Below are 12,718 nucleotides of genomic sequence, written 5' to 3'. Positions count from 1 at the left end.
AATTGTTGTCACATGCAAGTAGTCAATTTATTAACTCAGTCAAATGAGAGGGAATCTAGAGAGACTAAAGTCAGTTGTGCTTCTATTGCTGCATTTGTTTAGATCAGCTAACTCATGGAGCAGTAGCACTTGAGGCTACCAGCAAATGTGGCAAGAACAGCACTTCTGCTGACCTAAGTTTAAAGATCCTTCTAGTTCATAGACTGATGGTGAATGTTCCTTCTTCGATCTATCAGGCAAAACCCATTTAGTTATCCATATGTACATATTCATATAAGGACAACCAATACTACTGAGGTTTTTTTTAAAATTTGCTTGCTGTATGCGCTCCCTTTGATCTAGCGTTGGTGGGAGAGCTATCAGCTGCCTTGGCCTCTCACTCTCTGGAACTCCCTCTACCTCTTCACTTTTATCTTGTTTAAAAGCCTTCTCAAAGTCTGTCTTTTTGACGTAGCTTTCAGTTTCACCGTTCTCCTCCAATTTCTATTTGTGATGCATTTTTTAAAGGTATTAGCTGTATAACTGCTAATTGTTCTCATTTAAAACTGTCAATTTCTCATAAGGAACAGTGGTCGCTGTCAGTACTCAGGTGAACAACCATTTTTAAAGTGTAGATATGCCTGATGGTGTGGGAGGTGCAAACAAAAGAATATTAACTATTATGATCGATAATAGAACATTTGCTGTAAATTGCTTATTTTAAACAATAGACCATTTAAAAAATCCTTATTTTCAAAAACTAATTGTTACAAAATTGAGCAGATAAATCCACAAAGTGTGTCTAAGCATAATAAAAGAACGGAACACATCCGTTTCATCGAAACAATTGGACAATTATGTAAGGCTGCTGAAAGGATAATTACCTGCCTGGCGCATGCATAGTTTGTTCGGTAACGAGCAGCAGAATCAACAAAAGGGACCGACTGTACAAGCGTCCCCTTAGCTGCATAATTGTGGGCATCTGGGGGAGACCAGCAACCCTTTTACCATCCATATCATGTGGATGTGAAAAAACAAGCATTGTAGTGTCTTCATCAAAACAATCTGCTGGTGCTTCAGAATAAAGCCTATTGTATCCAGAAATTTATGGAAGTTATTTTTTCTTCAGATGGGAAAGAGAAAGAAGCTGTTGTTATTCGTGAGGTGTATGTGTCAGCAAACCCACTTCAGTAAACCAGTGATCCTTTATTAATGAGATTAATTTTATCTCCAATAGGTGCATTCAAACCTTGCCAACATTTGCTGGGAAGCTGGATGATTCGTCTGACTGTGTGGTTCATCTTTCTAGTGGCTCTAATTTTCAATATTCTTGTTGTCGTAACAACATTTGCATCATATGCACCGCTGTCTTCTGCAAAGCTGTTTGTGGGTCTAATTGCAGCAGCCAACCTCTTAATGGGAGTATATACAGGTACCCTGACTATTCTAGATTCAGTATCTTGGGGAAAATTTGCTCGATTTGGTGCCTGGTGGGAGACAGGAAGTGGCTGCAAAATTGCTGGATTCCTCGCCATGTTCTCTTCTGAAGCATCCATTTTCTTCCTTACCTTGGCATCCTTTGAAAGGACTATGACCACACGTGACCTAATCAAAAAAGGGAAAAGCCATCGTCTGATACACTTTCAGATTGCTGCTGCCTTTGCTGTCTTAGTTGCTGCAGTGATAGCTTGTCTACCATGGTTTCATATTGGAGAATTTTCAGCATCTCCACTCTGTTTGCCCTTCCCCACTGGTGAGTCTCCTTCCTTAGGTTATACAGTAACTCTGGTGTTGCTAAATTCAATAGCCTTCCTGCTAATGGCAGTCGTCTACACAAAGCTCTACTGCAACTTGGAGAAAGAGGATCTTGCAGAAAATTCTCAGTCAAGTATGATTAAGCATATTGCCTGGTTAATTTTCACCAACTGTATTTTCTTCTGTCCTGTTGCTTTTTTCTCATTTGCACCTCTTATCAGTGCAATCTCCATCAGCCCTGAAATAATGAAGTCCGTAACTCTAATCTTCTTCCCACTGCCTGCTTGTCTGAACCCTGTTCTGTATGTTTTCTTCAATCCGCGATTTAAAGAAGATTGGAATATGTTGAGATGGTGCCCAAAACAAAAAGACAAATCGGTTGCAGTTACAGTGAATCCTGAAAGCAGCTGTGTGACACCGGAATTTTTTTATGACTGCGGAATGTATACCCACCTACAGGGTAATCTCACTGTATGTGACTGTTGCGAATCATTGTTATTGACAAAACCTTCAACGTGCAAACACTTAGTAAAGTCACATAGCTGCCCAGCCCTGGCTGTGGTACCTTGCCAGCGGCCCAACGGCTACTGGTCAGACTGTGGGACTCAGTCTGCTCATTCAGAATATGCTGATGAGGGAGACTCCTTTGTTTCAGATAGTTCCGACCAAGTACAGGCCTGTGGGAGGGCCTGCTTCTATCAAAGTCGGGGATTTCCTTTGGTTCACTATGCATATAATATTCCAAGGATCAAAGACTAACTGCAGAAGACTTAATACCAGGAAGGTACATGTATGAACACTTAGCAACAATCTAACTTTTCCTTGTGTGAACTTTTATTCTGGGAAGCACTTTTTCTTCAATCTGACAGTTGTCAAAAGAAAAGGGAATCATGTTCAATCAGTTTTTTTGAGCCATCTGTTCTTACAAAAAGAGAATTATCCAAACAGATTAATTGTGTGTGTGTGTTTGTGTGTATATGCTATATAACTACAGAATCTTACAATGGTGTTTGCAAACGTATTGACATGAAAGATTTATTTTTTAAAATAGCTACTATTTTTATGATGCATTCTGTCTTAGTCATGCAATTTTGCTGTGTTTTTGTCCTTCACTTAGCTGTTTGCTTATACAGTTAATTGTCATTTTATGGAAAATTCACTGCCAGATTGTATTGCTGTTTCTTCACAGCATATTCTCTGCTGAGTAACTTAATACTTGCCTGCGCTGAAGAATAAGCAGAAGCTCCACACAGTTAGCATGAACAAATGTGAATACCATTTTTTGGATTCATCACTTGTAGTTCCTCAGGAGGTTAGGAGATGCCAAAAAATTACTTCCAAAACTGAAATTTCAGGAATGGATTGTAGATACTGTGCATATGATACATTTTCAAATTTGTATTGTAAATTATTGGATTAAAAATATAAAGGGGTATTCTTTTATGTACTCATTTTAAGTAATGGTAACTACCTCTTAAATAAAGTTGACCACCAGTAGCTGTTTACCCGATTGTGGTCTATATACAGTACATGGTTTTAACAATTTTTGTCTTGTAAATAGTTTTGGATGTACATTATCACCATGTTATAAAAATAAAGCAGCATCTTTGTAAATCAATATTAAAATGTAACTTTTTGTAGCTTTTACTATGTGGAATGGATCATTAATATTGTAATTTTAAGCCAAAATATTCAGAAGTAAAAATTTAAAAATTCTTCAGTCTTAATTTTGTGTAATTTGTTACCACAAAAAATCACAGAAAAAGCCTTCACAGAAATTGACTTCATATTGTCAGTACAGTTATTTAGTAAATAATATGAAACTGGTTAAAAGTAAAGGAGTGTTTTAACAGAAGCCACATATTGTCCAAACAGGATCAACATCTGCAATGACATGAAGTTGAAGGGAATTTCCTGCCATACATTGAATGCATCCACTGCTGGCAGAATTAAGGAGTTCAAACATGTCTTACAACTCTGCACTTCTTTTAACTGTCAAATCAGTCATTTTTTTAAATACTACTTTCTGGAGTTTCTTGTACTACTGATTATAACTGCCCCAGGGTGCTTTTACCAGCAGAAGCAGAAAAGTGGTGGTTTGAATAAATGGATGCTGCTTACATTGGAGAAGGTTTGCAAATGATGCACCAAAGGGGTCAGTGCTGGGTCCACTTTTGTTTTCTATATTATCGATGATTTGAACTTCGACTTGAGAAGCACCATCACAAAATTTGCTGCCTGTCCAAAATTAGAGGCTTTAGAAAATAACAAAGTGGAGTGGTGTAAAAGACATGGGGATGACTTAGCATAATGGGCAGAGGTGGATATAAATGAGAGTGAATACAATTTGAGAAGTAAAATGAGAAATGGGAATATACATTCAATGGTCAAATGCATATTTCTCCAGAAGTGAGTGCAGGTAGGCAAAGGCATTTTTTTTTCTTTTTAAAAAACCAAATGCATTTTGGGTTTTTAAATGGGCATAGAATGCAGGAATAAAAGGGGAATAAAATCCAGGATGATACCAGGATTGGAAACTGCAGTTATGCGAAGAGCTGGAGATACTAGGAGTATTGTCACAGGAGCAGAGAAAGACTAGATATGCTTTCATCTGGTTATATTTTAGAAAGCTGTCCATCTGAAGTCCTAATTACATGTCAAATAACGCACACGTTCAGTTCCCTTTACCGCAATAAGTTGCCTGTAAGATGAGTTCAAGATTGCTTGTGGAATGCAACTTTAGTGTCATATAGAGGAGAATTCTCTAAATTTCGGCTAAGTTTTATCTAACTACTGATAACAAATACTTGATTTACTAACTAGTGTATTATATCTACTTGATCAGGTATTGGGACTGATGTTTTATATTGTTATTGATAAGTGGGATCTTTCTCTGGGTTCTGTATGTTTCCTAGTGGATTAATAGCACACAGCAGGGTGTGAAATTGACTACATGACATGGGCACATGAAAGTCAAATCCTCGATTTGCTTAATTTTTCATTCCTGGGATGTGAGCGTCACTGGCTAGGCCAGCATTTATTGCCCATCCCTAATTGCCCTTGAGAAGGTGGTGGTGAGCTTCCTTCTTGAACCGCTGCAGTCCATGTGGAGTAGGTACACCCACAGTGCTATTAGGAAGGGAGTTCCAGAATTTTGACCCAGCGAAAGTGCAGGAACAGTGATATAGTTCCAAGTTAGGATGGTATGTGCCTTGGAAGGGAACTTGCAAGTGGTGGTGTTCGTATGCATCTGCTGCCCTTGTCCTTCTAGGTGATAGAGGTCACCTGTTTGAAAGGTGCTGCAAAGGAGCCTTTGTGCGTTCCTGCACTGCTGCCACTGTGCGTCGGTGGTGGAGGGAGTGAATGTTTGTGGATGGGGTGCCAGTCATGCGGGCTGCTTTGTCCTGCATGGTTTTGAGCTTTTTGAGTGTTATTGGAGCTGCACCCATCCAGGCAAGTGGAGAGTATTCCATCACACTCATGACTTGTGCCTTGTAGATGGTGGACAGGCTTTGGGGAGTCAGAAGGTGAGTTACTCATTGCAGGATTCCTAGCCTCTGCCCTGCTGTTTGTAGCCATGGTATTTATATGGCGAGTCCAGTTCAGTTTCTGGTCAGTGGTAACCCCCAGGATGTTGATAGTGGGGGATTCAGCGATCGTAATGCCATTAAATGTCAAGGGGAGGTGGTTAGATTCTTTCATGGAGAGAACACTAACAGAGAGCAGTCAAACATTTGCAGCCAAATTAGTATCTTTATTGCAGCAGTACTTCTTTACATACAGGATTTCTAGTTGTTATTTCACCAAAGAACACAGTGGCGGCACAGTGGTTAGCACCGCAGCTCCAGCGACCCGGGCTCAATTCTGGGTACTGCCTGTGTGGAGCTTGCAAGTTCTGCCTGTGTCTGCGCGGGTTTCCTCTGGGTGCTCTGGTTTCCTCCCACAGCCAAAAGACTTGCAGGTTGATAGGTAAATTGGCCATTATAAATTGCCCCTAGTATAGGTAGGTGGTAGGGGAATATAGGGACAGGTGAGGATGTGGTAGGAATATGGGATTAGTGTAGGATTAGTATAAATGGGTGGTTAATGGTCGGCACAGACTCGGTGGGCCGAAGGGCCTGTTTCAGTGCTGTATCTCTAAATCTAAAGACTTTAATAATCAAATTGTCTCACTCTGGAAAAAGCTACATAAAGTTGTTTGTGCAAAACAGGCCTAGGAATATAAATACAAATTTTGTCATACAATATGAGAGTCTAATTGGGAACCCTTTTCGCATTGAAAAGCCAGGTTTACCTCGGATGGGCTCAATATTATTCAAGGAATAAATGGTCTATTTCTTAGATGCTGAAATTTTGACAGATTTCAATCTTCAAAGAAAAGAGCTTCCTAACGACCAATCTTCCGTGACAAAATCTTTGTTTAGGATTCCACTTTCATAGCAACATCATAACTGCTCCTTCCTTGAGTCTTAAGTTTGTGAGGGGGCATACCCATTGGAGTTGGACTGTGAGAACCTCTGCAGGGTATAGACTGTTATCATCTTTGTCTATAGAATCAAAACTGATGTATTTTTTTAATTCACCTGACAGCCTTTCTAAAGCATTTTCATTCAAATCTAGCGAATCTTCATTTTTAGCACAAAGAATAGCTTTCAAATAATTTGTATCAGATAACTGTCCCTGCCATTTAGCCACATTTATCCAATTCCATCATCACATTCACACCTTCCATGCCATCCCCATCCCATTCCTTCCATCTCTCCCATGCCATCCCTATCCCTCCCATCAATCCCATACCATCTCTCACAGAAACAGTCTTTCCAGCCGGGGTAAGTTTGTTGTTGGGCTACCCTTACCTTCTCATTTTTGTTCTCCACCAACCCTGCACCCCCAACCCATCACCACTGTTGTCACCACCAACCATTGGCAGCCATGCATACATCACGTGCTCCAATCCTCCGCGTGCCCCATGTGGCTCCTTCCACCAAATAAATGTGGTTGACTTTTAAATGCCCTCTGAGAATCAAGGTCAAATAGGGGTAGGCAATAAATGCTGGCCTAGCCAGCGACGGCCACATCCCATGAACAAATGAAAAAAAATAAACCCACTGCCTCATAAACTGACCAATCAAAATGGTCCGGACAGACAAAAACTGAGTTGTTATAGATGCTCCCAAGCAACTGAATGCTGGAGGTGACAGAACAAAACTGCTTGTGGGCCAGAAGAATTTGTAAAACTTCTATTGGAAGCAGGCGTTTGGAAGTATTTCGAGGTGCACAGTATTATCTACAAATACTGTTTTTTTTATTTTGTGGGTCTGTTCTCTCAGCTGATGAGTCCTGAAAAGGCATTCTTGAAAAATCAAGCAGACTACTCAAACTAACAAGAGGATTGGAGATTTATTTTATCTTTATTCCAAAAAAAAGGAGCTTAACAGTGTAAAATGCAGCAAAGGTTACTGCAGTGCATATTATAGATGGCGTGCACTGCTGCCCTTGTGTTGACAGTGGTGGAGGGAGTGAATGTTTAAGGTGTCAATCAAGCAGGTTGCTTTGTCCTGCATGGTGTGGAGCTTCTTGAGTAGTGTTGGAGCAGCACCCATCCAGGCAAGTGGAGAGTATTCCATCACATTCCTGAGTTGTGCCTGTGAACAGGCATTAGGAAGTCAGGAGGTGAATTACTTGTCGCAGAATTCCCAGCCTCTGACCTGCTCTTGTAGTCACAGTATTTATATGGCTGGTCCAATTAAGTTTCTGGTCAAAGGTAAGCCCCAGGATGTTGGTGGGAGATTCAGCGATGGTAATGCTGAGATAACGTCCAGGGGAGATGATTCGATTCTCGTTGGAGATGGTCATTGCCTGGCACTTGCGTGGCGCAAATGTTTTACACAATGGATTATATGTGAAGTACAGTAACTGCTGTAAAAGCAAGATGTTTTAATAAATCTTGTACCTATTGCATATGTAGTGCGATTGCCATAAATGACAAAATGCATAACTTACATCACTTGAAATTGGTAATGAAAGAGGTGCTTTTCATCAACAATTGCATTTTTCCAGCACTCCTCACATGCAAAGATGTTTAGTTTAGAGATACAGCACTGAAACAGGCCCTTCGGCCCACCGAGTCTGTGCCGACCATCAACCACCCATTTTATACTAATTCCATATTCCTACCACATCCCCACCTGTCCCTATATTTCCCTACCACCTACCTATACTAGGGGCAATTTATAATGGCCAATTTACCTATCAACCTGCAAGTCTTTGGCATGTCGGAGGAAACCCACGCAGACACAGGGAGAACTTGCAAACTCCACACAGGCAGTACCCAGAATTGAACCCGGGTCGCTGGAGCTGTGAGGCTGCGGTGCTAACCACTGCGCCACTGTGTCTTCCTAAAGCAATGAGGGTACCGAGTAGAAACATGTCAGCCTTGACTCAGTGGTACCTCTTTCACCTTCTGTGTCGGAAAGTTTTGGGTTCAAGCCCCACTCGAGATTCAACCTAATCTAGACTCATACTGGGGGCCTGCTGCACTGTTGGTGACATATTTTTGATGTCAAATGAAGATGTCTCAGGTGAATGTTTTACCTGGTCAAGGTCTCAAAGTTGGACAGGCACTTGGAGAGAATGGCAACAGCCTTTAGGATCAATGCAGCAGTGGCGGGCATAGAGCTGAGCATCTTTAATGTGCATATGGAGCATGATTGCTACTGTTCTGACTGCCTTATGCCCATTTTGCACTCCATGTCATAACTACTGAATCATACCCAATATTTGCTTTTCAAAACTAATCAATCTAATCTGACTGCGCCAGTGGGCAAAATGCCAGTGACTTATGATGTAGCTGCCTCATTGAGCATATTCACTATAATTATGGTAGCTGTACTAATTCTCCCTGGCAGTTCCAAACTTGTAAAAGCATGAAAATACATTATCAAATCCTTGATTTGTTTCTAGCTTATGCCTCAAACAACTGTATGCTATATTTTATGGTAATGGAATGAAAATACGGAGCGGAACCCCGTAGGCGGTCATGTGTCACCTTTGGCATGTTTCCGGCAGTTCCTGCAGCCATACTGGTGCCAAACGTCGTGTCCTGCACTCCTTTGGACCCCACCAGAAAGGCCGAGAGGGGGGTTTTGACGACTGGGCAACTCTCAACCTCCATAAATTTGCCCAGGCATGCGCCATGGAGAGGTCACTCCATAGTTGCCTCACAGCGACTGAAACAACACGGAAGGCAGCAGTTACGGGTTATAAGTCCAGATAAATTGGCGTAGAAACTGGGCGCCACGGGTTGCCTTTGTCGGTGGGAGAGGTCATTGCACCTCACTGGACAGCTACCGCCCGCCTCAAACCAGGCAGCCCCCGGTCAATAAGGTTCTGTCCCGCCACAGTCTGCCTGCTTCAATGGGTGCTTGGAGCTCAGGGTCATTGCCCGAAAGGTGGACTGATACACCGCACCAAACAACATGAAAAATGGAAAGAAGGTACCAGCCCTTCGCTTTGCAAGCTGGAACGTCAGAACTATGTGTCCTGGCCTGTCGGAAGACCTTACACAAATCAACGATTCTCGGAAGACCGCCATCATTAACAACGAGCTCAGTAGACTCAATGTGGACATTGCAGCACTTCAGGAGACTCGCCTCCCCGCGAGTGGCTCTCTAGCAGAGCAAGACTACACCTTCTTCTGGCAGGGCAGGGATCCTGAAGAACCAAGACAGCATGGAGTGGGCTTCGCCATCAGAAACTCCTTGCTCAGCATGATAGAGCCTCCCTCAAATGGCTCGGAACGCATACTGTCCATCCGACTGCTCACCACCTCTGGTCCAGTACACCTACTCAGCATCTATGCTCCAACACTCTGTTCCGCACCTGAAGCTAAAGACCAGTTCTATGAACAACTCCATAACATCATTAGCAGCATCCCCAACACCGAACACCTATTCCTGCTGGGGGACTTTAATGCCAGGGTTGGGGCCGACCATGACTCATGGCCCTCCTGCCTTGGGCGCTATGGCGTTGGAAGGATGAATGAGAACGGGCAGAGACTGCTTGAGTTGTGTACCTATCATAACCTCTGCATCACCAACTCGTTCTTTCACACTAAACCCTGTCACCAGGTTTCATGGAGGCACCCAAGATCACGTCGTTGGCACCAGCTAGACCTCATTGTCACAAGGCGAGCCGCCTTAAACAGTGTTCAAATCACACGCAGCTTCCACAGTGCGGACTGCGACACCGACCACTCCCTGGTGTGCAGCAAGGTTAGACTCAGACCAAAGAAGTTGCATCATTCCAAGCAGAAGGGCCACCCGCGCATCAACACGAGCAGAATTTCTCACCCACAGCTGTTACAAAAATTTCTAAATTCACTTGTAACAGCCCTTCAAAACACTCCCACAGGGGATGCTGAGACCAAGTGGGCCCACATCAGAGACGCCATCTATGAGTCAGCTTTGACCACCTACGGCAAAAGTGCGAAGAGAAATGCAGACTGGTTTCAATCTCATAATGAAGAGCTGGAACCTGTCATAGCCGCTAAGCGCATTGCACTTTTGAACTACAAGAAAGCCCCCAGCGAGTTAACATCCGCAGCACTTAAAGCAGCCAGAAGTACTGCACAAAGAACAGCTAGGCGTTGCGCAAACGACTACTGGCAACACCTATGCAGTCATATTCAGCTGGCCTCAGACACCGGAAACATCAGAGGAATGTATGATGGCATGAAGAGAGCTCTTGGGCCAACCATCAAGAAGATCACCCCCCTCAAATCTAAATCGGGGGACATAATCACTGACCAACGCAAACAGATGGACCGCTGGGTTGAGCACTACCTAGAACTGTACTCCAGGGAGAATGCTGTCACTGAGACTGCCCTCAATGCAGCCCAGCCTCTACCAGTCATGGATGAGCTGGACATACAGCCAACCAAATCGGAACTCAGTGATGCCATTGATTCCCTAGCCAGCGGAAAAGCCCCTGGGAAGGACAGCATTACCCCTGAAATAATCAAGAGTGCCAAGCCTGCTATACTCTCAGCACTACATGAACTGCTATGCCTGTGCTGGGACGAGGGAGCAGTACCCCAGGACATGCGCGATGCCAACATCATCACCCTCTATAAAAACAAAGGTGACCGCGGTGACTGCAACAACTACCGTGGAATCTCCCTGCTCAGCATAGTGGGGAAAGTCTTTGCTCGAGTCGCTCTGAACAGGCTCCAGAAGCTGGCCGAGCGCGTCTACCCTGAGGCACAGTGTGGCTTTCGTGCAGAGAGATCGACTATTGACATGCTGTTCTCCCTTCGTCAGATACAGGAGAAATGCCGTGAACAACAGATGCCCCTCTACATTGCTTTCATTGATCTCACCAAAGCCTTTGACCTCGTCAGCAGACGTGGTCTCTTCAGACTACTAGAAAAGATCGGATGTCCACCAAAGCTACTAAGTATCATCACCTCATTCCATGACAATATGAAAGGCACAATTCAACATGGTGGCTCCTCATCAGAGCCCTTTCCTATCCTGAGTGGTGTGAAACAGGGCTGTGTTCTCGCACCCACACTTTTTGGGATTTTCTTCTCCCTGCTGCTTTCACATGCGTTCAAATCCTCTGAAGAAGGAATTTTCCTCCACACAAGATCAGGGGGCAGGTTGTTCAACCTTGCCCGTCTAAGAGCGAAGTCCAAAGTACGGAAAGTCCTCATCAGAGAACTCCTCTTTGCTGACGATGCTGCTTTAACATCTCACACTGAAGAATGCCTGCAGAGTCTCATCGACAGGTTTGCGTCTGCCTGCAATGAATTTGGCCTAACCATCAGCCTCAAGAAAACGAACATCATGGGGCAGGATGTCAGAAATGCTCCATCCATCAATATTGGCGACCACGCTCTGGAAGTGGTTCAAGAGTTCACCTACCTAGGCTCAACTATCACCAGTAACCTGTCTCTAGATGCAGAAATCAACAAGCGCATGGGTAAGGCTTCCACTGCTATGTCCAGACTGGCCAAGAGAGTGTGGGAAAATGGCGCACTGACACGGAACACAAAAGTCCGAGTGTATCAGGCCTGTGTCCTCAGTACCTTGCTCTACGGCAGCGAGGCCTGGACAACGTATGCCAGCCAAGAGCGACGTCTCAATTCATTCCATCTTCGCTGCCTTCGGAGAATAATTGGCATCAGGTGGCAGGACTATATCTCCAACACAGAAGTCCTTGAAGCGGCCAACACCCCCAGCTTATACACACTACTGAGTCAGCGGCGCTTGAGATGGCTTGGCCATGTGAGCCGCATGGAAGATGGCAGGATCCCCAAAGACACATTGTACAGCGAGCTCGCCACTGGTATCAGACCCACCGGCCGTCCATGTCTCCGTTATAAAGACGTCTGCAAACGCGACATGAAATCGTGTGACATTGATCACAAGTCGTGGGAGTCAGTTGCCAGCATTCGCCAGAGCTGGCGGGCAGCCATAAAGACAGGGCTAAATTGTGGCGAGTCGAAGAGACTTAGTAGTTGGCAGGAAAAAAGACAGAGGCGCAAGGGGAGAGCCAACTGTGCAACAGCCCCAACAAACAAATTTCTCTGCAGCACCTGTGGAAGAGCCTGTCACTCCAGAATTGGCCTTTATAGCCACTCCAGGCGCTGCTTCACAAACCACTGACCACCTCCAGGCGCGTATCCATTGTCTCTCGAGATAAGGAGGCCCAAAAAGAAAAGAATGGAATGAAACTTCACAGGAAGAATTTATATGAATTATGGTAGTGGGTCTTTGAATAATGCTTTAGATGGTATTAATCTGTTAAAACTCTGTTTACAAAGTGTGTTTATGTGTATATAATATATATATATGTACAGTTACCATCATGTCCTTTTAATGAAAGGACCCCAGTGAATGATATAACTCCTAGGTTTGAACTACAAGCACTTTTCCATTATAATTTTTCATATTTCTTCAACCTCGTTTTCCCCAGCCCT

The 12,718-nt window shown here is 43.8% G+C and overlaps 1 protein-coding gene across 1 annotated transcript in view; it reads left to right on the top strand.

Annotated features, from left to right (window-relative positions):
* Nucleotides 1-3,428, top strand: part of lgr4 (leucine-rich repeat containing G protein-coupled receptor 4) — a 183,217-nt gene extending 179,789 nt beyond the window's left edge. Inside the window, exon 17 of the mRNA XM_068046475.1 lies at nucleotides 1,217-3,428. Within this exon, the coding sequence (XP_067902576.1) occupies nucleotides 1,217-2,493 (1,277 nt within the window). The 3' untranslated portion in view covers nucleotides 2,494-3,428. The remainder of the gene's footprint in view (nucleotides 1-1,216) is intronic.
* The last annotated feature ends 9,290 nt before the right edge of the window (nucleotides 3,429-12,718 follow it).

This window comes from Heterodontus francisci, chromosome 14, assembly GCF_036365525.1.
Source record: "Heterodontus francisci isolate sHetFra1 chromosome 14, sHetFra1.hap1, whole genome shotgun sequence".
NCBI lineage: Eukaryota > Metazoa > Chordata > Chondrichthyes > Heterodontiformes > Heterodontidae > Heterodontus > Heterodontus francisci.
This window is presented reverse-complemented; position numbering and strand designations above follow the sequence as displayed.